General features: G+C 50.4%; 1 protein-coding gene across 1 annotated transcript; it reads right to left on the bottom strand.

Moving 5' to 3' along the window:
- Nucleotides 1-7,162: 7,162 nt before the first annotated feature.
- Nucleotides 7,163-19,000, bottom strand: LOC138356621 (uncharacterized transmembrane protein DDB_G0289901-like). Its single transcript, XM_069312809.1, has 5 exons — nucleotides 18,989-19,000; nucleotides 16,556-17,211; nucleotides 15,549-16,019; nucleotides 8,730-9,001; nucleotides 7,163-7,242 (listed from the first exon to the last, which is right to left on the bottom strand). The coding sequence occupies exons 1-5, from the start codon at nucleotides 18,998-19,000 to the stop codon at nucleotides 7,163-7,165; spliced, it is 1,491 nt and encodes a 496-aa protein (XP_069168910.1).
- Between the last annotated feature and the right edge of the window lie 6,525 nt (nucleotides 19,001-25,525).

Here is a 25,525-nt window from a genome sequence, read left to right as displayed (position 1 = left end):
ACTCGTGGGGACCCACCGTAGCATTGTTACTGCTACCTTCCCTCTTGTATCGAGGGGGGACCCAGCGTAGCATTGTTACTGCTGCTTCCTTCCCTCTTGTTTCGTGGAGATCCAGTGTAGCATTGTTACTGCGGCCTCCTTCCCTCTTGTATCGTGGGGACCCAGCGTGGCATGACTACTGCTGCCTCCTTGTAATACTCGAGGAGACCCAGTGTTCCAGTCCTGCTGCTCACTACTAACTTCCAGCATTAATTACGTGTCCACTTAGAACTGACATTTTATCTGCTGTCTAATTTTGTTGTTTTTCATCTGATTAATTTGAGAGATGTAATAAATTGAATCACTTTTGCCTCATGAAGGCAGGCAAAATAATTAGGTTCTCTGCCATAATGGAGTCTTCAATGAATATAGGAAATTAGGTAATTTAACTCAGAGGACTCAGTTGGTGAAGTGAAATTTTCTGAGATCATGTATTACTTTATATTCTTTCGTAATAAAAATAAGCAAAACATTTTTGATCATTATGAACCAATTCCTAAATCAATTGTCGGAAATTCTGACACCAATTACTACTAATATTGATTTACAATAGTTAGCTATACAAAATGGCTATTGTAAATGGTTGCAATTAGCTATTGAAATGTTCCTACGTCACCTAATTTCTCTTTCCCTGTAAAACTTATATCCAATAATTTTTAAAACACCAGTCAGGAGACCAAAATGGATAAAAAATTATTCTCCAGGACTAAATATAACTAAATCACAAATAAAACCAAGGTCTCCTTCACTTTGCTGATAAAAGACAGACTCAAAACTATTTCTTAGGGACGCATCCCCTGGAACATGAGAGTAGAGACACCGTTAAGTATGGACATCAAGTGTTCTATATCTGTTTGACTATATTTATTATAAATGGCTTTATTTAGTATATTATGTCAAATGGTTAGAACGCATGGCAAGCCACCCTGAACGGATAAACTTGAATAACTAAATGAATTCTCCATAGTATCTTGTCTCAAATATAGCCGTCATATATTAGTTGCATTTTATTACAACATCATTTAACTCCTATCTTTTAACTCTATCATCATTACCTAACCTTAAAACCTTTCATTTGTCAGCAGTAAACTGCATCTACCAATCTTTTGACCACTTCACACGCTATGTAGATCGTCATGAAGTGATAGTGAGTCTTATTCCGTGTTTATTACAATACAGATTTTTTATTCATTGGCTAATTTGCAATTGCTGCTCAAACCTAAATCTAAATCATTTATATATATTATGAATAATAGACAAGAGGACAGAGTCCCAGGACAGAGTCTTGAGGCCACTTTCAACATTTTCCCTCTCTGACAAAATATGACTCCAATTATAATTGCTTTATTTCCTTAGGTATAGCCATGCTGTAATCCAACTTGTGATTATACTATATTATTATACCCCCAATACCGTGAGCCTCTATCTTTTTAATCAGTCTTTCATGTTGCACTGTATCATTTTTGCTAAAGTCAAGTTACTCAAACATCTCAAACAGGTTTGCTAAAGTCAAGTTACTCAACATCTCAAACCTTACCATAATCAACTGGTCAAATATGTAGTTGACCAGTTGATGTAGTTGGCAGTACCCCTTGAGCAGATCGACCTTGGATACATATCTTGCACTACCCACCTGGTCGATGCAATCACTCACCCTTGGCATGGGGTGGGAATCTGCCACAGTGATGGAGTTCACCTTTCTGTAGTCTGTACAAAAGCGGAATGTACCATCGCTTTTCTTCACTAACAAGCATGGGGAACTCCACTCACTGTTCCTAGGCTCTGCAAAGTCGTTCTCAAGGAGATACTCCACCTCCTTCTCGCTTCTCTGGGCTGACCCTAAGAGCGCTCTGTTTGATGGGCCTGGCGTCCCTCACCTCTACCTCGTGCGTTACACTCTAGTGTCGTCGGGGCACGTCGGTAAAGAGAGAGGCATTTTCTCTTAACAGGTTCGTCAGGCCCTGTTACGGACCCGAATCCAGCGTCCGAGCCTGGAGCAGTGACGACCACGCCATCTGTGGGTCAGCTCCCGAAACCCCCTCCAAATGGACGACGACACCTGGTGAGGACGATGTGTACTGGCCACAAGGGCTAGTTTCCAGTCCTGATTAGCTCGTAACACAGCCTCTGCTGACCTCTGGTGAGGTGGAGCTTAGACAGCAACGCCATCTATGGAATGGATACGTCGGGCGTTTGTGTCTAAGCCAGTAAGTGAGGTGCTTTAGTGTGTCCCTGTTACTGATGACGTGTCTGATTACAGAGGCGACCTGGGACTGCTGTAATGGAAGTTGAGTCAGTCTACCCAAGGCAGTCGTCTTGTCTCCAAGTGTTTGCTGCAGCAGCTGTGAGTCGCCCCCGGATGAACACTGTGGTGTTAACCTACCTGTGAAGTGGCAGTTGAGGGATTGTCATATCCGGGACTGACTGGAGGAGACGCTTAACCACTGGGGAGTTGTGGCAAGGAGAGTGATCTGTGGTATCACACGAGGCTCCTGACTAAGGGTTCGCGACCTTAGTATCGATCGTGGAGTGACCTAGCCAGCGTCGCTGATTTGGAACCTGCCAGCTATCTGCTGGACTTGTGGTTGACGGCCTCCACGACGGTGCCCCCAGTGGAACTGTGCTTTGGCTGCCCTGTGGCGAGGGTAGACTCAAGATTCTCGAAGGATTAATCGTGAGGCCACAAGAGCACCAAGAACTTGGCATCGTGAACACCGTGAAGATCCAGAGTCTTCAGAAGAAGACAACAGTGTAGATAATAGTGTTTATACCCCCCCCCCCCTCGTGTAATCTTCTTATTAATTTATTGGTGACGGTAATTATATTATTAAGTTTTTGACTTTATTTCCCTTCCCCTTTAATTTACTTGCGTTACGGATCACATCCCTTGAAAGCCACTACTGGCTTGGGGCCGGATACCCTTCCTCTACCAACATCAGAGTAAGAACCCGGTTGCGACCCGAGAGGGCCGTAACATAATTGGCATCCCCAGCGGGATCCATCTCCTTGTCAAGTACGTTTGACAGGGGTGGTGAAGTGGCGTAATCCCTGTAAATAATTCCCCCTGTGTGTGACTATTAGGACGTTGTACGTCCAGTGCGGTGCTCAGAGTGACTAAGTGCAATATTGTGCAGTGCGGTGCTCGCTGTGATTAAGTGCAATATTGTGTAGTGCGGTGCTCGGAGTAATTACGTGCAATATTGGCAAGTGAGGCGCCAGGTGCGATAAAGTGCAATATTGACGTAGAACAGTGCTCGGTGTGTTAAGTGCTAAAGTGAAGCGGTGTGTTAAGTGCTAAGTGTTCTATCTGTGACAATGGCAGAAAAAGCTACCATCGATGATCTGGACGATGTTCAGGCTTTTCTGAACAGAGAGGACTGTCTTGCCAGATTGAAATATCTGGGAAAACAGGAACTCGTGTTAGTTAGTGCCTACCTGGAGATAAAGATACGTGCCAGTGATTCCCGTGTGGAGATCTTGTCCAAGGTTCACCGGCATTTGAAGGCCGAGGAGAAACAGGAAAGTGAGGCACAAGGTACAAAAGAAAGTGAGGAAGTAGCTTCCACTGGAAAGGAAGATAAAGGCAGTGACATTGACAGCGATGCAGGTGAGCTAAATATAAGTGTACTTACTGTGAAAATGCGTGAACTAGAGATCCATCGTGAAATAGAATGGAAAAAGCTAGAAATCGCTAAAGAGAGAGAAGAGAAAGCGAGAGAGAGAGAGAAGATAAGAAATTAGAAATGGAAAAAGAGAGACAAGAAATGGAAAGAGAGAGATTAGGAAAAGAATTAGAGATAAGGCGTTTAGAATTAGAACGGGAAAGAGAAAGAGAAGAGCGAGAAAGAGAAGAGAAACGAGAGAGAGAAGAACGAGAAAGAGAAGAAAGAGGAAGAGAAAGAGCAGAACGAGAAAGAGAAAGAGAAGAACGAGAAAGAGAAGAGAAACGAGAAAGAGAAGAACGAGACAGGCAAGAACGAAGAGACAGAGAGGAAAGAGAGAGACAATATGAGCTAGAAGTATTGCGGTTAGGCGGTGGTAGGAGGCAAACAACGGAAACAAGTAGTTTCGATCCGGTAAGGAACATCAAAATGGTCCCGAAGTTCAACGAGAAGGAAGTTTCGAAGTTCTTCGCGGCCTTCGAGAAAGTCGCTGCTTCTTTGGAGTGGCCAAGGGAGAATTGGGCCATCATGTCTTTGAGCCTTCCCAGTCAGTCTTGACTGGGAAGGCCCAAATCGCCTTCCACGTTATCCCTTGACGACTCCGGCGATTATGACAAGGTGAAGAAGGTCGTGCTCATGGCATACCAATTGGTACCTGAGGCTTACAGGCAGAAGTTCAGGAACCTGAAAAAGACCTCAGAGCACACTTTCACCGAATTCGCCACTATCAAGGAGCGACTTTTCCAGGAATGGTGTACCTCTCGGAAGGTGGAGACCAAAGAAGACCTCGAGCAGCTCATACTGTTAGAGGACTTCAAGGACTGTCTGTCTGGAGATCTGAAGACGTACTTAGAGGAACAGCAGGTAGAAACCTTGAGTGCGGCAGCCACCATGGCTGAGGAATACATCCTGACGCATAGGCCTTCTGCTAAGTACGTCTCGAGGAATTACCAACGCCGGTTTGACAAACCTCATGACGAAGAGGAGACCCCCGTCCCACGAAGCACTAAGAAGACGCCCCCAAGTAGCCCTCGAAGGACCAGTCCGAAACACCGGAGTCCGAGGAGGAATATGGTGTGCTGGACTTGTGGGCAAAAAGGGCACGTAGCTGCTATGTGCCGAGGCAGAAGAGGTAACGGCGCTCGTAGGGAGGTGATGTTGATGAGCTGTGTGACAACACCAGCAGGAAGCCAGTCTACGATTACGCAGGAAGAACCCAGATTGTTTTCCCCTCACACTTCAAGCGGGTATGTATCGAGTGATCATACTGGTAGGTCAGTTGTAGTGCTCAGAGATAGTGGAGCAGCCCAGTCCCTGATCGTGAGAAACTCGTTACCCGAGGGAATGAGTGTGGATGGGAGACCAGAGGTTGTCCTGGTTGGGTTTCCTAGGACACAGTACATCGCCCCCTTAGTGCCGGTACATCTCGACTCGCCTTACTTCAGCGGCACATGTGCGTTGGCAGTAGTAGATACCCTCCCTGTAGCTGGGATTGACGTGATACTAGCCAACGACTTGGTGACTGATTGGAGCAACAATCATCCCAAGGTCGCGGACGAGTCAGCCGGAACAGCAAGGTCAGAGGTAACAGGCAATGGTAATGTACAGGTAAAGAATTAAAGGATTAAATGTGTTTAATCCTTCCTCTCACCCGCAGATCAACCGCATTATAGCAGAGTCTCCTGATTTTTCTCCCGACGAGGAACATACGGTTACGATGGTAGAGGCAACTGAGCATGAAGAGAGGTCTCGTGTGCAAGTACCCACGGATACCAAAGAGTCTGGAGCGAAGGCGGATGTGTACTTGCGGTATGGCAAGTTACAGCGTGCATTGAACCGGCCAGAGATTCCCAGACGTCGGAGGTATGTGAGGTATGTGCGAAGGTTACAGTGCCCTCTTTGGTCCAAACCAGGCTAATGGATATAGCCGGCTACGGACATGACAGGCTCAGGAAGCTTATCCCTAAGTTAGCCAAATGTTTCTTAGCGGTGTTTTGTTTTGTTCTTATGTGTGTTCTCGGTAAGGACCAGTGGACGACCCGACAGATGATGGCTCCCTTGAACATTGCGAAAAGACCCCAGGGATTGGAGACGTGCACTGTGAGTAGTGCAGTCGAAGAAGGAACCTGGAAGGTGATGGTAGATACAGGAGGTACGAGATGTGATAATATGAGTGTCTGTTTCCGACAGGTTGACACCCCCCGTGTGATTGCTGAGCCTAAATGCAGCGTTATACGGAACGTTGGTCGACCTGACGGTGGCAGAGCGAATGCCATCTTCGGTGTGCAAGCAGCCCTGTTGGAACTAGGTGTGAGCCTAGTAGAGGCGTATGCTGTAAGTACTGACTTGCCAACTGTCACTGTGACTCTAAATAATCCGACCCCTGTATTCCAGGTTCCCGTCTCCCTGAAGGACTACCGGACCGGTACTAGAAATGCCGTCTGCGACCAGCCATCATCGGTGCCACGACACAGGGAAGTGTCGATTCACACCAAATCGCGTCGATGTCGATCCTTACTCGGGACACGTGAGATTATGCCCCTGCTTGACATCGCAGTGGAAAGGTGGAAGATTACATCAGGCAGATTATCGTCTTCCATCTTAAAGTTTCCTTCATGCCAGAGTTCCCCAGTAGTACAGTTCTGTGGACAAGACAGCCTCACCATTCCAGTTAATAGTGTACGTGAATCTGTGTGGAGTTGTATCCCCGTACTAATTTGGTTTGTCTTTTCTTTTATAGAACCCCAAACCAAATTCTTTTTGGTGGTAAGGTGTTACGGACCCGAATCCAGCTTCCGAGCCTGGAGCAGTGACGACCACGCCATCTGTGGGTCGGCTCCTGAAACCCCCTCCAAATGGACGACGACACCTGGTGAGGACGAGGTGTACTGGCCACAAGGGCTAGTTTCCAGTCCTGATTAGCTCGTAACACAGCCTCTGCTGACCTCTGGTGAGGTGGAGCTTAGACAGCAACGCCATCTATGGAATGGATACGTCGGGCGTTTGTGTCTAAGCCAGTAAGTGAGGTGCTTTAGTGTGTCCCTGTTACTGATGACGTGTCTGATTACAGAGTCGACCTGGGACTGCTGTAATGGAAGTTGAGTCAGTCTACCCAAGGCAGTCGTCTCGTCTCCAAGTGTTTGCTGCAGCAGCTGTGAGTCGCCCCCGGATGAACACTGTGGTGTTGACCTGCCTGTGAAGTGGCAGTTGAGGGATTGTCATATCCGGGACTGACTGGAGGAGACGCTTAACCACTGGGGAGTTGTGGCAAGGAGAGTGATCTGTGGTATCACACGAGGCTCCTGACTAAGGGTTCGTGATCTTAGTATCGATCGTGGAGTGACCTAGCCAGCGTCGCTGATTTGGAACCTGCCAGCTATCTGCTGGACTTGTGGTTGACGGCCTCCACGATGGTGCCCCCAGTGGAACTGTGCTTTGGCTGCCCTGTGGCCAGGGTAGACTCAAGATTCTTGAAGGATTAATCGTGAGGCCACAAGAGCACCAAGAACTTGGCATCGTGAACACCGTGAAGATCCAGAGTCTTCAGAAGAAGACAACAGTGTAGATAATAGTGTTTATACCCCCCCCCCCTCGTGTAATCTTCTTATATATATTTATTGGTGACGGTAATTATATTATTAAGTTTTTGACTTTATTTCCCTTCCCCTTTAATTTACTTGCGTTACGGATCACATCCCTTGAAAGCCACTTGGGGCCGGATACCCTTCCTCTACCAACATCAGAGTAAGAACCCGGTTGCGACCCGAGAGGGCCGTAACAGGCCCGCGCTCTGTTGTCCTTCTAGGTGTTGTAACTTGTCCTCAATCCTCGCCAAACTCTCGGAATTGGTGAGATGGGTGCCGTCCGCCCTGGACCACTTTCCTTCCTCCTCTGGAAGTTCCTGGTCCATCTGCATGCACAAAATCATCTTCTGCTGGGGGTCTCGAGTCATCGTACCGTTCTGCTCGGCGGCTCCTCCTTCCTCTGGGAAGGAAGGCTTCAGGCGGTCGACATGACACACCCGTGTCTTGCGGGGTCTATCCGGCTTACCGATTTCATAAGTTACAGGACCTAACCACCGTAGTACCCTGTACGGTCCCTCGAATCGTGATTCGGTCACTCGGCTCTTCCCTAGCAGCAACACTATAACCTGGGACCCAACCTGGAACTCTCTTGGCGTAGCTTTCTTGTCATACCATTCTCACATCTTATGCTGCGCCTCCTTCAGATGTTTTCCTGCTAGTTCCTTTGCTAAAGTGAGACGTTCTTTGAACTTCTGAACGTACTCGTTGACCGTTCTCACGGTCACTCCTGGTGTCCATTACTCTTTCAACATGGACAGAGGACTTCGTACCTCATGTCCATACACCAGCTGGAACGGTGAGAAACCTAACGACTCTACCACTGCGTTACGTATGGCAAACAACGCAGAGTACACAGCCTCATCCCACTCGGCTCCCTGCTCTGCACAGAACACTCTCAGAACGGTCTTCAGGATGGAGTGAAACCTTTCGATCCCCCCTTGCGACTGCGGTCGGTAGGGCGACTACCGAATCTGAGTCACTCCCCAATTTGTCACAGTCTGTCTGAACCATTTGGACTGGAATATACTTCCACAGTCCGTCTGAATTTCCCTGGGCATTCCCACCCAAGAGAAAAATCGCTGCAGCTGCCCGGCTACTCCTCCCGACGTCAAACGCCGCATCGGGACAGCTTCCGGAAATCTTGTTGACGCGCTGCCGCTCTGTCTCTGCCCCACTGTCTCTGACCCACTGTCTCTGACCCTCTACCTCTGCCCCACTGTCTCTGACCCACTGTCTCTACCCCACTGTCTCTGACCCTCTACCTCTGCCCCTCTGCCTCTGCCCCACTTTCTGTACCCCAATGTCTCTGACCCACTGTCTCTGACCCTCTACCTCTGCCCCACTGTCTCTGACCCACTGTCTCTGACCCTCTACCTCTGCCCCACTGTCTCTGACCCACTGTCTCTGACCCACTGTCTCTGCCCCACTGTCTCTGACCCTCTACCTCTGCCCCACTGTTTCTGCCCCTCTGCCTCTGCCCCACTTTCTGTACCCCAATGTCTCTGACCCACTGTCTCTGACCCACTGTCTCTGCTTCTCTGCCTCACAGTCTCTGCCCCACTGCCTCTGGCCCTTTGCCTCTGCCCCACTGTCTCTGCCCCACTGTCTGACCCACTGCCTCTGACCCAGTCTCTGACCCACTGTCTCTGCCCCACTGTCTCTGCCACACTGTCTCTGCCACACTGTCTCTGACCCTCTGCCTCTGCCCCACTGTCTCTGACCCAATGTCTCTGACCCACTGTCTCTGACCCACTGTCTCTGACCCACTGTCTCTGACCCACTGTCTCTGACCCACTGTCTCTGACCCACTGTCTCTGACCCACTGTCTCTGACCCACTGTCTCTGACCCACTGTCTCTGACCCACTGTCTCTGCCCCACTGTCTCTGCCCCACTGTCTCTGCCCCTCTGTCTCTGACCCACTGTCTCTGCCCCACTGTCTCTGACCTACTGTCTCTGCCCCACTGTCACTGCCCCACTGTCACTGCCCCACTGTCTCTGTCCCACTGTCTCTGACCCACTGTCTCTGCCCCACTGTCTCTGACCTACTGTCTCTGCCCCACTGTCTCTGCCCCTCTGTCTCTGCCCCTCTGTCTCTGCCCCACTGTCACTGCCCCACTGTCTCTGTCCCACTGTCTTTGACCCACTGTCACTGCCCCACTGTCTCTGCCCCACTGTCTCTGCCCCTACTGTCTCTGCCCCTACTGTCTCTGCCCCACTGTCACTGCCCCACTGTCACTGCCCCACTGTCTCTGCTCCTCTGTCTCTGCCCCTACTGTCTCTGCCCCACTGTCTCTGACCCACTGTCTCTGACCCTCTGTCACTGCCTCTGACCCTCTGTCTCTGCCCCACTGTCTCTGCTTCTCTGCCTCACAGTCTCTGCCCCACTGCCTCACGCCCTTTGCCTCTGCCCCACTGTCTCTGCCCCACTGTCTCTGCCCCACTGTCTGCCCCACTGCCTCACGCCCTTTGCCTCTGCCCCACTGTCTCTGACCCACTGTCTCTGACCCACTGTCTCTGCCCCACTGTCTCTGCCACACTGTCTCTGACCCTCCGCCTCTGCCCCACTGTCTCTGACCCACTGTCTCTGACCTACTGTCTCTGACCCACTGTCTCTGACCCACTGTCTCTGACCTACTGTCTGACCCACTGTCTCTGACCCACTGTCTCTGACTCACTGTCTCTGACCCACTGTCTCTGACCCACTGTCTCTACCCCACTGTCTCTGACCCTCTGCCTCTGACCCACTGTCTCCGCCTCTCTGTCTCTGACCCACTGTCTCTGCCCCACTGTCTCTGACCTACTGTCTCTGACCCACTATCTCTGACCCACTGTCTCTGACCCACTGTCTCTGCCCCACTGTCACTGCCCCACTGTCTCTGTCCCACTGTCTCTGACCCACTGTCTCTGACCTACTGTCTCTGACCCACTGTCTCTGACCCACTGTCTCTGACCTACTGTCTCTGACCCACTGCCTCTGACCCACTGTCTCTGTCCCACTGTCTCTGACCCACTGTCTCTGACCCACTGTCTCTGACCCACTGTCTCTGCCCCACTGTCTCTGCCCCTCTGTTTCTGCCCACTGTCTCTGCCCCACTGTCTCTGCCCCACTGTCTCTGCCCCTCTGTCTCTGCCCCTCTGTCTCTGCCCCTCTGTCTCTGCCCCACTGCCTCTGCCCCACTGCCTCTGTCCCACTGTCTCTGCCCCTACTGTCTCTTCCCCACTGTCTCTGCCCCACTGTCTCTGCCCCTCTGTCTCTGCCCCACTGTCTCTGACCCACTGCCTCTGCCCCACTGTCTCTGCCCCGCTGTCTCTGCCCCCACTGTCTCTGCCCCCACTGTCTCTGCCCCACTGTCTCTGCCCCTCTGCCTCTGCCCCACTGCCTCTGCCCCACTGCCTCTGCCCCACTGTCTCTGTCCCACTGTCTCTGTCCCACTGTCTCTGCCCCCACTGTCTCTGCCCCTACTGCCTCTGCCCCACTGCCTCTGCCCCACTGTCTCTGCCCCACTGTCTCTGCCCCACTGCCTCTGCCCCACTGTCTCTGCCCCACTGTCTCTGCTGCTCTGTCTCTGCTGCTCTGTCTCTGTCCCACTGTCTCTTACCCACTGTCACTGCCCCACTGTCTCTGTCCCACTGTCTCTGACCCACTGTCTCTGCCCCACTGTCTCTGACCCACTGTCTCTGCCCCTCTGTTTCTGCCCACTGTCTCTGCCCCACTGTCTCTGCCCCACTGTCTCTGCCCCTCTGTCTCTGCCCCTCTGTCTCTGCCCCTCTGTCTCTGCCCCACTGCCTCTGCCCCACTGTCTCTGCCCTTACTGTCTCTGACCCACTGTCTCTGCCCCTCTGTCACTGCCTCTGACCCTCTGTCTCTGCCCCTCTGTCTCTGCCCCGCTGTCTCTGCCCCTCTGCCTCTGCCCAACTGTCTCTGACCTACTGTCTCTGACCCACTGTCTCTGCCCCACTGTCTCTGCCCCACTGTCTCTGCCCCACTGCCTCTGCCCCACTGTCTCTGCCCCACTGCCTCTGCCCCACTGTCTCTGCCCCTCTGTTTCTGCCCACTGTCTGCCCCACTGCCTCACGCCCTTTGCCTCTGCCCCACTGTCTCTGACCCACTGTCTCTGACCCACTGTCTCTGCCCCACTGTCTCTGCCACACTGTCTCTGACCCTCCGCCTCTGCCCCACTGTCTCTGACCCACTGTCTCTGACCTACTGTCTCTGACCCACTGTCTCTGACCCACTGTCTCTGACCTACTGTCTGACCCACTGTCTCTGACCCACTGTCTCTGACTCACTGTCTCTGACCCACTGTCTCTGACCCACTGTCTCTACCCCACTGTCTCTGACCCTCTGCCTCTGACCCACTGTCTCCGCCTCTCTGTCTCTGACCCACTGTCTCTGCCCCACTGTCTCTGACCTACTGTCTCTGACCCACTATCTCTGACCCACTGTCTCTGACCCACTGTCTCTGCCCCACTGTCACTGCCCCACTGTCTCTGTCCCACTGTCTCTGACCCACTGTCTCTGACCTACTGTCTCTGACCCACTGTCTCTGACCCACTGTCTCTGACCTACTGTCTCTGACCCACTGCCTCTGACCCACTGTCTCTGTCCCACTGTCTCTGACCCACTGTCTCTGACCCACTCTCTCTGCCCCACTGTCTCTGACCCACTGTCTCTGCCCCACTGTCTCTGCCCCTCTGTTTCTGCCCACTGTCTCTGCCCCACTGTCTCTGCCCCACTGTCTCTGCCCCTCTGTCTCTGCCCCTCTGTCTCTGCCCCTCTGTCTCTGCCCCACTGCCTCTGCCCCACTGCCTCTGTCCCACTGTCTCTGCCCCTACTGTCTCTTCCCCACTGTCTCTGCCCCACTGTCTCTGCCCCTCTGTCTCTGCCCCACTGTCTCTGACCCACTGCCTCTGCCCCACTGTCTCTGCCCCGCTGTCTCTGCCCCCACTGTCTCTGCCCCCACTGTCTCTGCCCCACTGTCTCTGCCCCTCTGCCTCTGCCCCACTGCCTCTGCCCCACTGCCTCTGCCCCACTGTCTCTGTCCCACTGTCTCTGTCCCACTGTCTCTGCCCCCACTGTCTCTGCCCCTACTGCCTCTGCCCCACTGCCTCTGCCCCACTGTCTCTGCCCCACTGTCTCTGCCCCACTGCCTCTGCCCCACTGTCTCTGCCCCACTGTCTCTGCTGCTCTGTCTCTGCTGCTCTGTCTCTGTCCCACTGTCTCTGACCCACTGTCACTGCCCCACTGTCTCTGTCCCACTGTCTCTGACCCACTGTCTCTGCCCCACTGTCTCTGACCCACTGTCTCTGCCCCTCTGTTTCTGCCCACTGTCTCTGCCCCACTGTCTCTGCCCCACTGTCTCTGCCCCTCTGTCTCTGCCCCTCTGTCTCTGCCCCTCTGTCTCTGCCCCACTGCCTCTGCCCCACTGTCTCTGCCCTTACTGTCTCTGACCCACTGTCTCTGCCCCTCTGTCACTGCCTCTGACCCTCTGTCTCTGCCCCTCTGTCTCTGCCCCGCTGTCTCTGCCCCTCTGCCTCTGCCCAACTGTCTCTGACCTACTGTCTCTGACCCACTGTCTCTGCCCCACTGTCTCTGCCCCTCTGTTTCTGCCCACTGTCTCTGCCCCACTGTCTCTGCCCCACTGTCTCTGCCCCACTGTCTCTGCCCCACTGCCTCTGCCCCACTGTCTCTGCCCCACTGCCTCTGCCCCACTGTCTCTGCCCCTCTGTTTCTGCCCACTGTCTCTGCCCCACTGTCTCTGCCCCACTGTCTCTGCCCCTCTGTCTCTGACCCTCTGTCTCTGCCCCACTGCCTCTGCCCCTCTGTCTCTGCCCCTCTGTCTCTGTCCCACTGTCTCTGCCCCACTGTCTCTACCTCCACTGTCTCTGCCCCTCTGTCACTGCCTCTGACCCTCTGTCTCTGCCCCACTGTCTCTGACCCACTGCCTCTGCCCCCACTGTCTCTGCCCCTCTGCCTCTGCCCCACTGTCTCTGCCCCACTGCCTCTGCCCCTCTGCCTCTGCCCCCACTGCCTCTGCCCCACTGTCTCTGCCCCACTGTCTCTGCCTCCACTGTCTCTGCCCCCACTGTCTCTGCCGCACTGTCTCTGCCCCTCTGCCTGTGCCCCACTGCCTCTGCCCCACTGTCTCTGTCCCACTGTCTCTGCCCCCACTGTCTCTGCCCCACTGTCTCTGCCCCACTGTCTCTGCCCCACTGCCTCTGCCCCACTGTCTCTGCCCCACTGTCTCTGCTGCTCTGCTGCTCTGTCTCTGTCCCACTGTCTCTGACCCACTGTCTCTGCCCCACTGTCTCTGCCCCACTGTCTCTGCCACACTGTCTCTGCCCCACTGTCTCTGTCCCACTGTCTCTGACCCACTGTCTCTGACCTACTGTCTCTGACCCACTGTCTCTGACCCACTGTCTCTGACCTACTGTCTCTGACCCACTGTCTCTGACCCACTGTCTCTGACCCACTGTCTCTGCCCCACTGTCACTGCCCCACTGTCTCTGTCCCACTGTCTCTGACCCACTGTCTCTGCCCCACTGTCTCTGACCCACTGTCTCTGCCCCACTGTCTCTGCCCCTCTGTTTCTGCCCACTGTCTCTGCCCCACTGTCTCTGCCCCACTGTCTTTGCCCCTCTGTCTCTGCCCCTCTGTCTCTGCCCCTCTGTCTCTGCCCCACTGCCTCTGCCCCACTGCCTCTGTCCCACTGTCTCTGCCCTTACTGTCTCTGACCCACTGTCTCTGCCCCACTGTCTCTGCCCCTCTGTCACTGCCAATGACCCTGTCTCTGCCCCACTGTCTCTGCCCCTCTGTCACTGCCTCTGACCCTCTGTCTCTGCCCCACTGTCTCTGCCCCGCTGTCTCTGCCCCCACTGTCTCTGCCCCCACTGTCTCTGCCCCTCTGCCTCTGCCCCACTGCCTCTGCCCCACTGTCTCTGTCCCACTGTCTCTGCCCCCACTGTCTCTGCCCCCACTGTCTCTGCCCCCACTGTCTCTGCCCCACTGTCTCTGCCCCACTGTCTCTGCCCCACTGTCTCTGCTGCTCTGTCTCTGCCCCACTGCCTCTGCCCCACTGTCTCTGCCCCACTGTCTCTGCTGCTCTGTCTCTGTCCCACTGTCTCTGACCCACTGTCTCTGACCCACTGTCTCTGCTCCACTGTCTCTGCCCCACTGTCTCTGCCCCACTGCCTCTGCCCCACTGTCTCTTCCCCACTGTCTCTGCCCCACTGCCTCTGCCCCACTGTCTCTGCCCCACTGTCTCTGACCCACTGTCTCTGACCCACTGTCTCTGCCCCACTGTTTCTGCCCTCTGTTTCTGCCCACTGTCTCTGCCCCACAGTCTCTGCCCCTCTGCCTCTGCCCAACTGTCTCTGACCTACTGTCTCTGACCCACTGTCTCTGCCCCACTGTCTCTGCCCCTCTGTTTCTGCCCACTGTCTCTGCCCCACTGTCTCTGCCCCTCTGTCTCTGCCCCACTGCCTCTGCCCCACTGTCTCTGCCCCACTGCCTCTGCCCCTCTGTTTCTGCCCCACTGTTTCTGCCCACTGTCTCTGCCCCACTGTCTCTGCCCCACTGTCTCTGCCCCTCTGTCTCTGACCCACTGTCTCTGCCCCACTGCCTCTGCCCCTCTGTCTCTGCCCCTCTGTCTCTGTCCCACTGTCTCTGCCCCACTGTCTCTGCCCCACTGTCTCTACCTCCACTGTCTCTGCCCCTTTGTCACTGCCTCTGACCCTCTGTCTCTGCCCCACTGTCTCTGACCCACTGCCTGTGCCCCCACTGTCTCTGCCCCTCTGCCTCTGCCCCACTGTCTCTGCCCCACTGCCTCTGCCCCACTGTCTCTGCCCCTCTGCCTCTGCCCCCACTGTCTCTGCCCCCTCTGCCTCTGCCCCACTGTCTCTGCCCCACTGTCTCTGCCCCCACTGTCTCTGCCCCCACTGTCTCTGCCGCACTGTCTCTGCCCCTCTGCCTCTGCCCCACTGCCTCTGCCCCACTGTCTCTGTCCCACTGTCTCTGTCCCACTGTCTCTGCCCCCACTGTCTCTGCCCCACTGTCTCTGCTGCTCTGTCTCTGCCCCACTGCCTCTGCCCCACTGTCTCTGCCCCACTGTCTCTGACCCACTGTCTCTGCTGCTCTGTCTCTGTCCCACTGTCTCTGCCCCACTGTCTCTGACCCACTGTCTCTGTCCCACTGTCTCTGCCCCACTGTCTCTGCCCCACTGTCTCTGACCCACTGTCTCTGCTGCTCTGTCTCTGTCCCACTGTCTCTGACCCACTGTCTCTGACCCACTGTCTCTGCCCCACTGTCTCTGCCACACTGTCTCTGCCACACTGTCTCTGCCACACTGTCTCTGCTCCACTGTCTCTGCCCTACTGTCTCTGACCCACTGTCTCTGCTGCTCTGTCTCTGTCCCACTGTCTCTGCCCCACTGTCTCTGCCACACTGTCTCTGCCACACTGTCTCTGCCACACTGTCTCTGCCCCACTGTCACTGCCCCACTAGCTGTCTCTGCCCCACTGTCTCTGCCCCACTGTCTCTGCCCCACTGTCTCTGACCCACTGTCTCTGACCCACTGTCTCAGACCCACTGTCTCAGACCCACTGTCTCTGACCCACTGTCTCTGACCCACTGTCTCTGCCACACTGTCTCTGCCACACTGTCTCTGCTCCACTGTCTCTGCCCCACTGTCTCTGCCCCACTGTCTCTGCCCCACTGTCTCTGACCCACTGTCTCTGCCCCACTGTCTCTGACCCACTGTCTCAGACCCACTGTCTCTGACCCACTGTCTCTGCCCCACTGTCTCTGACCCACTGTCTCTGCCCCACTGTCTCTGCCCCACTGTCTCTGACCCACTGTCTCTGCCCACTGTCTCTGCCCCACTGTCTCTGCCCCACTGTCTCTGACCCACTGTCTCTGCCCCTCTGTCTATGACCCACTGTCTCTGACCCACTGTCTCTGCCCCACTGTCACTGCCCCACTGTCTCTGCCCCTGTGTCCCACAGTCTCTGCCCCACTGTCTCTGCCCCACTGCCTCTGCCCCACTGTCTCTGCCCCACTGCCTCTGCCCCTGTGTCCCACAGTCTCTGCCCCACTGTCTCTGCCCCACTGTCTCTGCCCCTGTGTCCCACAGTCTCTGCCCCACTGTCTCTGCCCCACTGTCTCTGCCCCACTGTCTCTGCCCCACTGCCTCTGCCCCACTGTCTCTGCCCCACTGCCTCTGCCCCTGTGTCCCACAGTCTCTGTCCCACTGTCTCTGCCCCACTGTCACTGCCCCACTGTCTCTGCCCCACTGTCACTGCCCCACTGTCTCTGCCCCACTGTCACTGCCCCACTGCCTCTGCCCCTGTGTCCCACAGTCTCTGCCCCACTGTCTCTGCCCCTGTGTCCCACAGTCTCTGCCCCACTGTCTCTGCCCCACTGTCTCTGCCCCACTGCCTCTGCCCCACTGTCTCTGCCCCACTGCCTCTGCCCCTGTGTCCCACAGTCTCTGCCCCACTGTCTCTGCCCCACTGCCTCTGCCCCTGTGTCCCACAGTCTCTGCCCCACTGTCTCTGCCCCTGTGTCCCACAGTCTCTGCCCCACTGTCTCTGCCCCACTGTCTCTGACCCACTGTCTCTTCCACACTGTCTCTGCCCCACTGTCTCTGCCCCACTGTCTCTGACCCACTGTCTGACCCACTGTCTCTGCCACACTGTCTCTGCCACACTGTCTCTGCTCCACTGTCACTGCCCCACTGTCACTGCCCCACTGTTTCTGCCCCACTGTCACTGCCCCACTGCCTCTGCCCCTGTGTCCCACAGTCTCTGCCCCACTGTCTCTGCCCCTGTGTCCCACTGTCTCTGCCCCACTGCCTCTGCCCCCACTGTCTCTGCCCCACTGCCTCTGCCCCTGTGTCCCACAGTCTCTGCCCCACTGTCTCTGCCCCTGTGTCCCACAGTCTCTGCCCCACTGTCTCTGCCCCACTGCCTCTGCCCCACTGTCTCTGCCCCACTGTCTCTGCCTCACTGTCTCTGCCCCACTGTCTCTGCCCCACTGTCTCTGCCCCTGTGTCCCACTGTCTCTGCCCCACCGTCTCTGCCCCACTGTCTCTGCCCACTGTCTCTGCCCCACTGTCTCTGCCCCACTGTCTCTGCTCCACTGTTTCTGCCCCACTGTCTCTGCTCCACTGTCTCTGCCCCACTGTCTCTTCCCCACTGTCTCTGCCCCACTGTCTCTGCCCCACTGCCTCTGCCCCTGTGTCCCACAGTCTCTGCCCCTCTGTCTCTGCCCCACTGCCTCTGCCCCACTGTCTCTGCTCCACTGTCTCTGACCCACTGTCTCTGCCCCACTGTCTCTGCCCCACCGTCTCTGCCCTACTGTCTCTGTCCCACTGTCTCTACCCCACTGTCGCTGCCTCACTGCCTCTGCCCACTGCCTCTACATTTATCCTCTGCCTCTGCCCTTCTGCCTCTCTGTCTCTGCTTCTCTCTCTCTCTCTGTCTCTGTTTCTCTCTCTCTCTCTCTCTACTCTATTTATGTCTCTCTCCCCTCCTCTCGCTTCTGTTTCCCTTCTCTCTCTTCTTATCTCTCGTTTCTTTTTATCTCTCCTCTCACTCCCCCTTGTCGCCTCTAACTCTCTTTCTCCCCTCACTCTTTTTTCCTCCCCTCTCTCTCTCTCTCTCTCTCTCTCTCTCTCTCTCTCTCTCTCTCTCTCTCCTCTCTGTCTCTCGTCTCTGTCTCTCGTCTCTATCTCTCCCCCTCTCTCTGTCTCTTACCCTTTCTCTTCTCTCTCTCCTCTCTCCTCTTTGTCTCCCTTCCGTATCTTTCCAAATGCAATAAAGATAATTATACCTGTTAATTCCAATAATTAATAATTATAATTAGCGTTTTAAAACCTTTGCTCCAAAGCGTTATTTCATAACATTTAAAACACGTTTTATTAAATCGTTATGACCTCACGTTTTATACTCGTCTTTAGAAATTCTCAAAATACTTATATTTAATATAATTTAAAAGGAGCTCAAAACAACTGAATTTCGTTTTTAGCATGTTTAAAAATGTGAAAATCTTTGGTGGGATATGCCGCTTTCCTTGTCTGTATGATCTAGCACACAGTGTAGATCAAAAACCAGCTACAAGTCAATTCAACATCCACCTCACAGGACTGCTAGTTATACATGGAATCAAGAGAGAACAAGAAATGTAAGGCTGATATAGCAGCCCCCCCCCACTACCAAAATCTGGGTACAGCACAAGAATGTCTTCCAATATTCTTGAGTGTATGAAGTAATTACAGAGCTCAAAGTACCTCTTACCATTTGGTCTGAAGTCACTGATAACAGGTCAATCACAGATATAGTGTTGGAGAGTATGTCCTCTCAAGTAGGGCTGAAAACATGTTTTTCACCCAAAGGGTTATAAACCCATGGAACTGCCTACCCGCTGAAACCGTAAATGCCAAAATTCAGCTAGAAAACATCATTAGGAAAATTGGCAGAACCTTTAACAAGCTGCCAGCTTTCTGTCCTCGTCGAGGCCACTAAATAGTTAATGGCCCTTGGGTAAACTCAGGTACATATATACAATAATTGTCAGCGCATCTTCCGAGAAACAAGGAAAGCTACACAATATCTCTTAGAATTACGCAGGTAAACATTAGTTTATCTGCGTAATTAGTAACATCCAGGTATTAAGCACCTGGATTAGTAACATCCAGACGTACCAGCATTACCATTGCTGATAGTAACATCGGCAATATAAATAATGTTAAGTTCCTTGTCTATACATAGACAAGATACTCAACTTCAGCACACTCATACATCACAACCATAAAGCCTCAAAAACTGTTGGTATATTGTCTAAAGTCAGATTTTATGTTCCAAACTCTGCTCTCTTCTCATTATTCTACTCGCTAATCTATCCCTATCTTACATACTGTATCTGTGAATGGGGTTTAACCACTGGCCTCAAGCTCATCATAACTCAGCAAAAATCTGCTATCAGAACAACAACAAACTCTGTTGCAGACAACACACAGCCCCTCTGTTTAGGTCCCTTAACATGCTAAACATACACTCACTCCACACATTCTCATATGCTATTTACATGTGCAAAACCTTGTTCCTAAATGCTATTTTGATCTGAAACTTTTCCTTCATAGGTATAATAGAACCCATGCACACCATACCAGAAATAAATATCTCTTTGATATCCCCCAGAGTCAACATAAATCTATGCAAACACTCCATGTAAATTAAAGGACCCAGTCTATTGAACTCACTCCCTAACGAATTAAAAAATTGTCGATACTCTCCTAGGCTATTGTTGTAGGGACTACAACATGTACTGTTGTGGGGGACTACCTCCAGAATGGTGATGGTTGGCTCTCTGACTCTCGCACATATGCTCCTCTGGCTTCTACTCTTTTGGATCGCCTTAAAACTTACTTCAACCGCAAACTAAGACAGCTCTGTAGTCTTTGTCCTCCTGACTTCAAATCTACTAAAACGTTTCTGTGTCATCTGCCTTTCTCTTCCTTACTTCTATGATCTACCTAAGACTCATAAACCTGGTGTTCCTCTTCGTTCTATCATTTCTTCACGGGGCTCTGTCGGCTATCCTCTTGCCTCCTGGCTTGCTAAAACTCTGACTCCTTATTTAGGCACTTCTTCTCCTGCCCACCTAAGCATCTACTGTAAGATGCTTAGTCTTGATGTCGAGAGACTGTTTACTAATGTTCTCCTTGATGATGTTCTCTCTTAGTCATAATGCAACCGAGGGGCCTTCTTAATTAATCTCCTGCTTCCCACTGACGTGTACCTTTAACTCATCAGATTCTGTGTTGACTCTTAACTCCTCTGTCAACGGAAAATACTTCTTAAAAACTTTGTGTTGCTATGGGTTCCCCTCTCTTTCCTGTTCTTGCCAATCCCTATATCTAATATTTCGAAACTGTTCTTCCCACTATTGATGCTCGTTCCATTCTCTAGTTTCGCTATGTAATGACATTTTTGCTTTATGGCCTCATAACCTTGGGCTTTTCAAGCCTTTCCTCTCCTCTCTTAACAATCAAGTTCCAGCTATCCATTTCAAAGTTGAATGGTAATCTAATTACCACCTTCCTTTTCTTAACGTTCAAGGTCACAGCTCTGTGTCTGGGTTCTCTTTCTCTGTCTATTGGCAAACTCATGCATAGTGATATGTACATTCACTTCTTTTCCTACCATCCTCCTTTTGTTAAGAAAATGTTCTCTCTCTCTCTCTCTCTCTCTCTCTCTCTCTCTCTCTCTCTCTCTCTCTCTCTCTCTCTCTCTCTCTCTCTCTCTCTCTCTCTCTCTCTCTCTCTCTTCTTCTTCTGCTCTACGCATCAAGGACCCCTCACCAGAAAAGAAATTTCCTTTTTTTTTAAATCTTTCTCTCGCCTTGGTTATCCCTAACATTTTATCAACTGTGCCTATTCTTAAACTAAACAAAATTTCTTTCATCCCAAACCTGTTTCCAACACTAGTACCACTGTGCTCTGCCTTCCCTTCATATCTCAATTAAAAAATCTCACTAATACCCTTCGTCCTCCTAACATTAAGCTCGCCTTTCAACAAAACTAACACTTTTCATAGTAATCTGGGTCACACTGCTGCTCCTGCTTCTAATGCTGCTGGTGTCTACTCTATTTCCTGTTCGTCTTGTCCTCTCTGATACTTTGGGGAAACTGGCCGTACACTAAATGACAGACTTAAGGAACACAAAAGAAGTGTTAAGTCTGCAGACACAAAACAATGGTCTCTTCTGTCATGTTAGGGATTCAAATCATCCTATTGATTATCTTTTCAAATAATCTTTCCTGTCTCTATTCTTCATAGATACCCTCTTGTCGAATCGGCTCTGATAGATAATGTAAATACAGCACTGGATTCAAATGTAATAGTCACTTCATTCCTGCAAACAACAGATATTTTAAATGTCAATGTTGTTACCACTTATCAATTCATAATGTATACTAATGAGTCTTTTTGAATAATATAAAATACACGGAGAAACTCTAAGTATTAACCGATAAATTAATATTTTAATGGATATGTTGAGCAAGTGCCAGATAGCGCCGTGACTTCACAAAAACGATGATGAAGTGTGATGGATAATAACTCAACAATTAACACTGTACTTTAGCTTGACACGAGTAACAAGGATTTCATGCTGAGCAAGGGGGAACTTTCAACCATGTGTGTTTAAACGTCCCACTGGGCAGGATGGTATTTCCAATATGCAGTAGTTAATCTAGGTTAATCGCCTAAAAAATCTGTTTCAAGAGATGATGTGAACCAGGAGGCAAAAAGAGACTGAAACAAAGACACAGCTCTAGAATGCCTCCACATAGACTTGTGTGGGTTCAGGGTCACCCACAATCTGTACATCAATGTGACTACTGTGCAGATATTGATTCACAATAACGTGGCTAAAGTTATGGTGACCAAACCACACATCAAAAGGTGGAAAAATAACAAAGTTTCGATCCGTCCTGGACCATTATCTATCCTCTGACTCTCTGGTCCATTGTCTTGATAATGGACCAGAACAGACTAAAACGTCGTCGTTTCTTCATCTTCTGCTATGTACTCACCTAATTGTGCTTGCAGGGGTTGAGCTCTGGCTCTTTGGTCCCGCCTCTCAACCGTCAATCAACAGGTGTACAGGTTCCTGAGCCTATGAGCCTGAGTGGTTTGGTCATCATGTGACAACTGTAATTTAGAAAGACAGCAGTTGCTTCCCATTCCTATTACTTCCCTGGAAACACAAACCGTAACTGTCTTTATTTTCTGCTTGTTACAACTTGTAATAAAGTTGTTACATCTTGGCTTAACGTGTTTATGACGTATTAGAACGTTGTTACAACTTGCTATATTGGTTGTTATAACTGGTTAGGAGGTGTTAAAACTTGTTCGAACGTTGTACCAACATCGTAGTTTCGGTGTGTGTTTAGCGGGTTAAGTCCTTGTGCCAAGCTAGTATTGAAGTCATTACCAATGGTTGTTGAATGACCACTGTGTGCACATTAACTAGTAATATCGTAATCAAAAGATTTCTGAAACATTATAATTATTACTTTCTCATCTGTTTTAATTTCATTAATCATTGCTTCCTCACTTTTCCCTAATAACTTAGAAGGAATAAAATTATGATGAGAAAGCACTGAAATATATGAAGATAAAGAGCTGGGATATGAAGAAGAGATGCAAGGCACGATGGCATTGCTCTGCTGTTAAGTCCAGATGATCAAAATTATGACTTACGGTATATAATAAAAAACCTGCAAGGATAAATAACATTGTTACATTAAGCACATTTGTTTATTAATTGATAGAATGCACTTAGTTACAGTGACCTTTTTATGTAGAGATAACCGTCAAGTTCTCTATAATAATTAAAGGGCCATGAGTAAGGACCAACTATTATGCTTTATTCTAAAAATATAAATTAATAATAAACAATAACTACTGTATATTATTCACATACATCAAAATAAAAAAAAATTCAACTGTAAATCAAGTGCAAATAGTAAGGTAAGGTCAGGTAATTATCAGGAGAAAGTAAGTAATTATCAAAAGAAGGCACCAAACTGGGAAGGCTATGTAGCACCATCAAATGTGCGGAATAATCATAGGGCGCTAAATATCACCAAGGATGCCAATACGAGAACAAAAATGCATAAGGCGAACGATATCAAAAGTATCCGATTCACCAAGAATTCCATGGAGGGACAAATGACCGTGAGGAACAGTCGGAAAACAAGACACGCTCGTCCTGGAAGTCAGGACATTCACCGAGGATATGCACGACCGTAAGAGGAACAATGCAATTTGGATAATAAGGAGCAGGGCGGCGCTCCATTAAGTAACCGCGAGTTAAGCATGTATGCCCAATACACAACCACGCCAAACCCGTTTCCCATCGCCGGTTATGGTAGTCAGAGGACGGCCACGAGGACACAACTCTTAAGAGTACGCAGTTTGTTACCAGTAACAGAAGACCAACAAGCCTGCCAACGGGTAAGGTTGGAGGAATGGATAACTGGATAAAAGTCGGAATAAGGAATATCTTTACGAGAGATGGGACAAGGGCGGACAGCTTCCTTGGCGTTTCAGAACCATAGGAGGGGTAAAAGCTTTAGTGATGCTGGTTAAGGATGTACAAAACTGCGGAAGGAGGACTCTCCACTGGAGCAAGGAAGGAACAACACGAGGAGATATCAGGAGAAAGCAATACGCCATTACAACTATTTAGCACTTTGAAGGAGTATGAGGTTAAGTGTTTGGAATAAGATGGAGGAAAGGAATGATACCCAACCACTTGGGCAGTCGAGGATTGAACGCTGACCTACAAGAAGTGGAACATTGCTGTACCGTCCAGTCCAGTCCAAGTGGGTGAGTAAAGTCACAATAATGTGGTTGAAAATTAAACACCCAACCTACACATCTGAAATACAAGATGTCTTAACATTTCAGTCCATTCTGGACAATTATCTAGTTTTAATAATGGTCCAGGACCGACTGATATGACTTCACTTCCTTTATTTTAAGATGTGTGAATTAGGTGATAAATCAAATCAATATTGGCTACTTAAATACCTGGCAACACACAGGCCTATAGCTTATGATTATATGCCTATGTAGTCAACATTTAAACTTAAGAGCTATATTTATAAATTGACATCACTTTTAATAAAAAGTAAATATCCTTGTAATTAATAGTTTATAAATAATTACATGAATAATAATAGCAATTAGGCCTAGTCTAAGGTACTACCATGAAATAAATGTTACCAGGATAATACAAATTCCAGTCAGATTAAATATAAATGTTCCCATGTATAATGCACATTCTGGTCAGGTTAATATAAATGTTCCCTATATAATACACATTCTGCTCAGGTTAATATAAATGCTACCTGTATAATACCAATTCTGGTCAGGCTAATATAGATGTTCCTTGTATAATACACACTCTGGTCAGGTTAATGTAAATATTCCATGTAAAATACACATTCTGGTGAGGTTAATATAAATGTTCCATATATGGTACACATTCTGCTCAGGCTAATATAAATGTTCCATGTATAATATACATTCTGGTCAGGTTGATAGTGACGTTTCCTGCATAATACACATTCTGATCAGGTTAATATAAATGTTTTCTGTAAAATACACATTTTGCTCAGGTTTTTTTTTTTTTTTTTTTTTTTGAGATATATACAAGAGTTGTTACATTCTTGTACAGCCACTAGTACGCGTAGCGTTTCGGGCAAGTCCTTAATCCTATGGTCCCTGGAATACGATCCCCTGCCGCGAAGAATCGTTTTTCATCCAAGTACACATTTTACTGTTGCGTTAAACAGAGGCTACAGTTAAGGAATTGCGCCCAGTAAATCCTCCCCGGCCAGGATTCGAACCCATGACATAGCGCTCGCGGAACGCCAGGCGAGTGTCTTACCACTACACCACGGAGACTGAAAAGGTTAATATAAATGTTCCCTGTATAATATACATTCTGATCAGGGGGAAGTACATTATACAGGTTCCCTGTGTAATACACATTCCTGGGGGGGGAGCCACTTGCGGGGAAGGGGGGAGCCAAAAATACCAAATCCTAAGAAAAGCCAAATGATCCTTTGACCATAAGGAAAAGAAAGTACAGTGGTACCTCAGCTTTTTAATTTATTCTGTATCCAGAGAAGATTCGAAAACCGGAATAAATTTTCCCATAAGAAATAATGTAAATTGAATTAATATATTCCACACTCCCAAAAATATTAACTAAAAAAACAGCGTTCAATGTAATGAAACACCATTTTCTGGGTGAGACCCGGAGGCTCCCCGGAGCTATCCAGGCTTATATTGCTAATGTCAGACTTTGGCATCAATCATGTGTATGGGGTTCTTTAGGCCTACTGGGGACCACAAGCCAGAACCTGGCCCCCTCAGAGAGGCACGAGGAGCAATGGCCTATAGAAACCCCCGTATGGTTGAAAGTATTCTATGTCTGCCATCTACCGGGGATAGGCACCCAGAAGGGTAAGCACCCCAAAACAAACCCCTATTCTGGTTAAAATTACTACAAAATGCCAAACTAGTGGACAAAACTCCCCAAACAGAAACGAGCAATCTAGCATGACGTCACACATCGCCGCACCGCTGTCTGCGCAGCTCCTCCCTCCCCAAGAGAAGAGAAGGGGGAGCCCCAGACCCCAGCACTGGCAATCCACATC

Source organism: Procambarus clarkii, chromosome 73 (genome assembly GCF_040958095.1).
Source record: "Procambarus clarkii isolate CNS0578487 chromosome 73, FALCON_Pclarkii_2.0, whole genome shotgun sequence".
Taxonomy (NCBI): domain Eukaryota; kingdom Metazoa; phylum Arthropoda; class Malacostraca; order Decapoda; family Cambaridae; genus Procambarus; species Procambarus clarkii.
This window is presented reverse-complemented; position numbering and strand designations above follow the sequence as displayed.

Bases quoted from the DNA above. Each gene is read 5' to 3' on its own strand.
- LOC138356621 (XM_069312809.1), bottom strand. The intron at 16,020-16,555 runs GTGACAGTGGGG...ACAGTGGGGCAG, and splicing joins GGGGCAGAGACAGTGGGGCA to AGACAGTGGGTCAGAGACAG. The intron at 9,002-15,548 runs GTGGGACAGAGA...ACATTGGGTCAG, and splicing joins GAGACAGTGGGTCAGAGACA to AGACAGTGGGGCAGAGGCAG.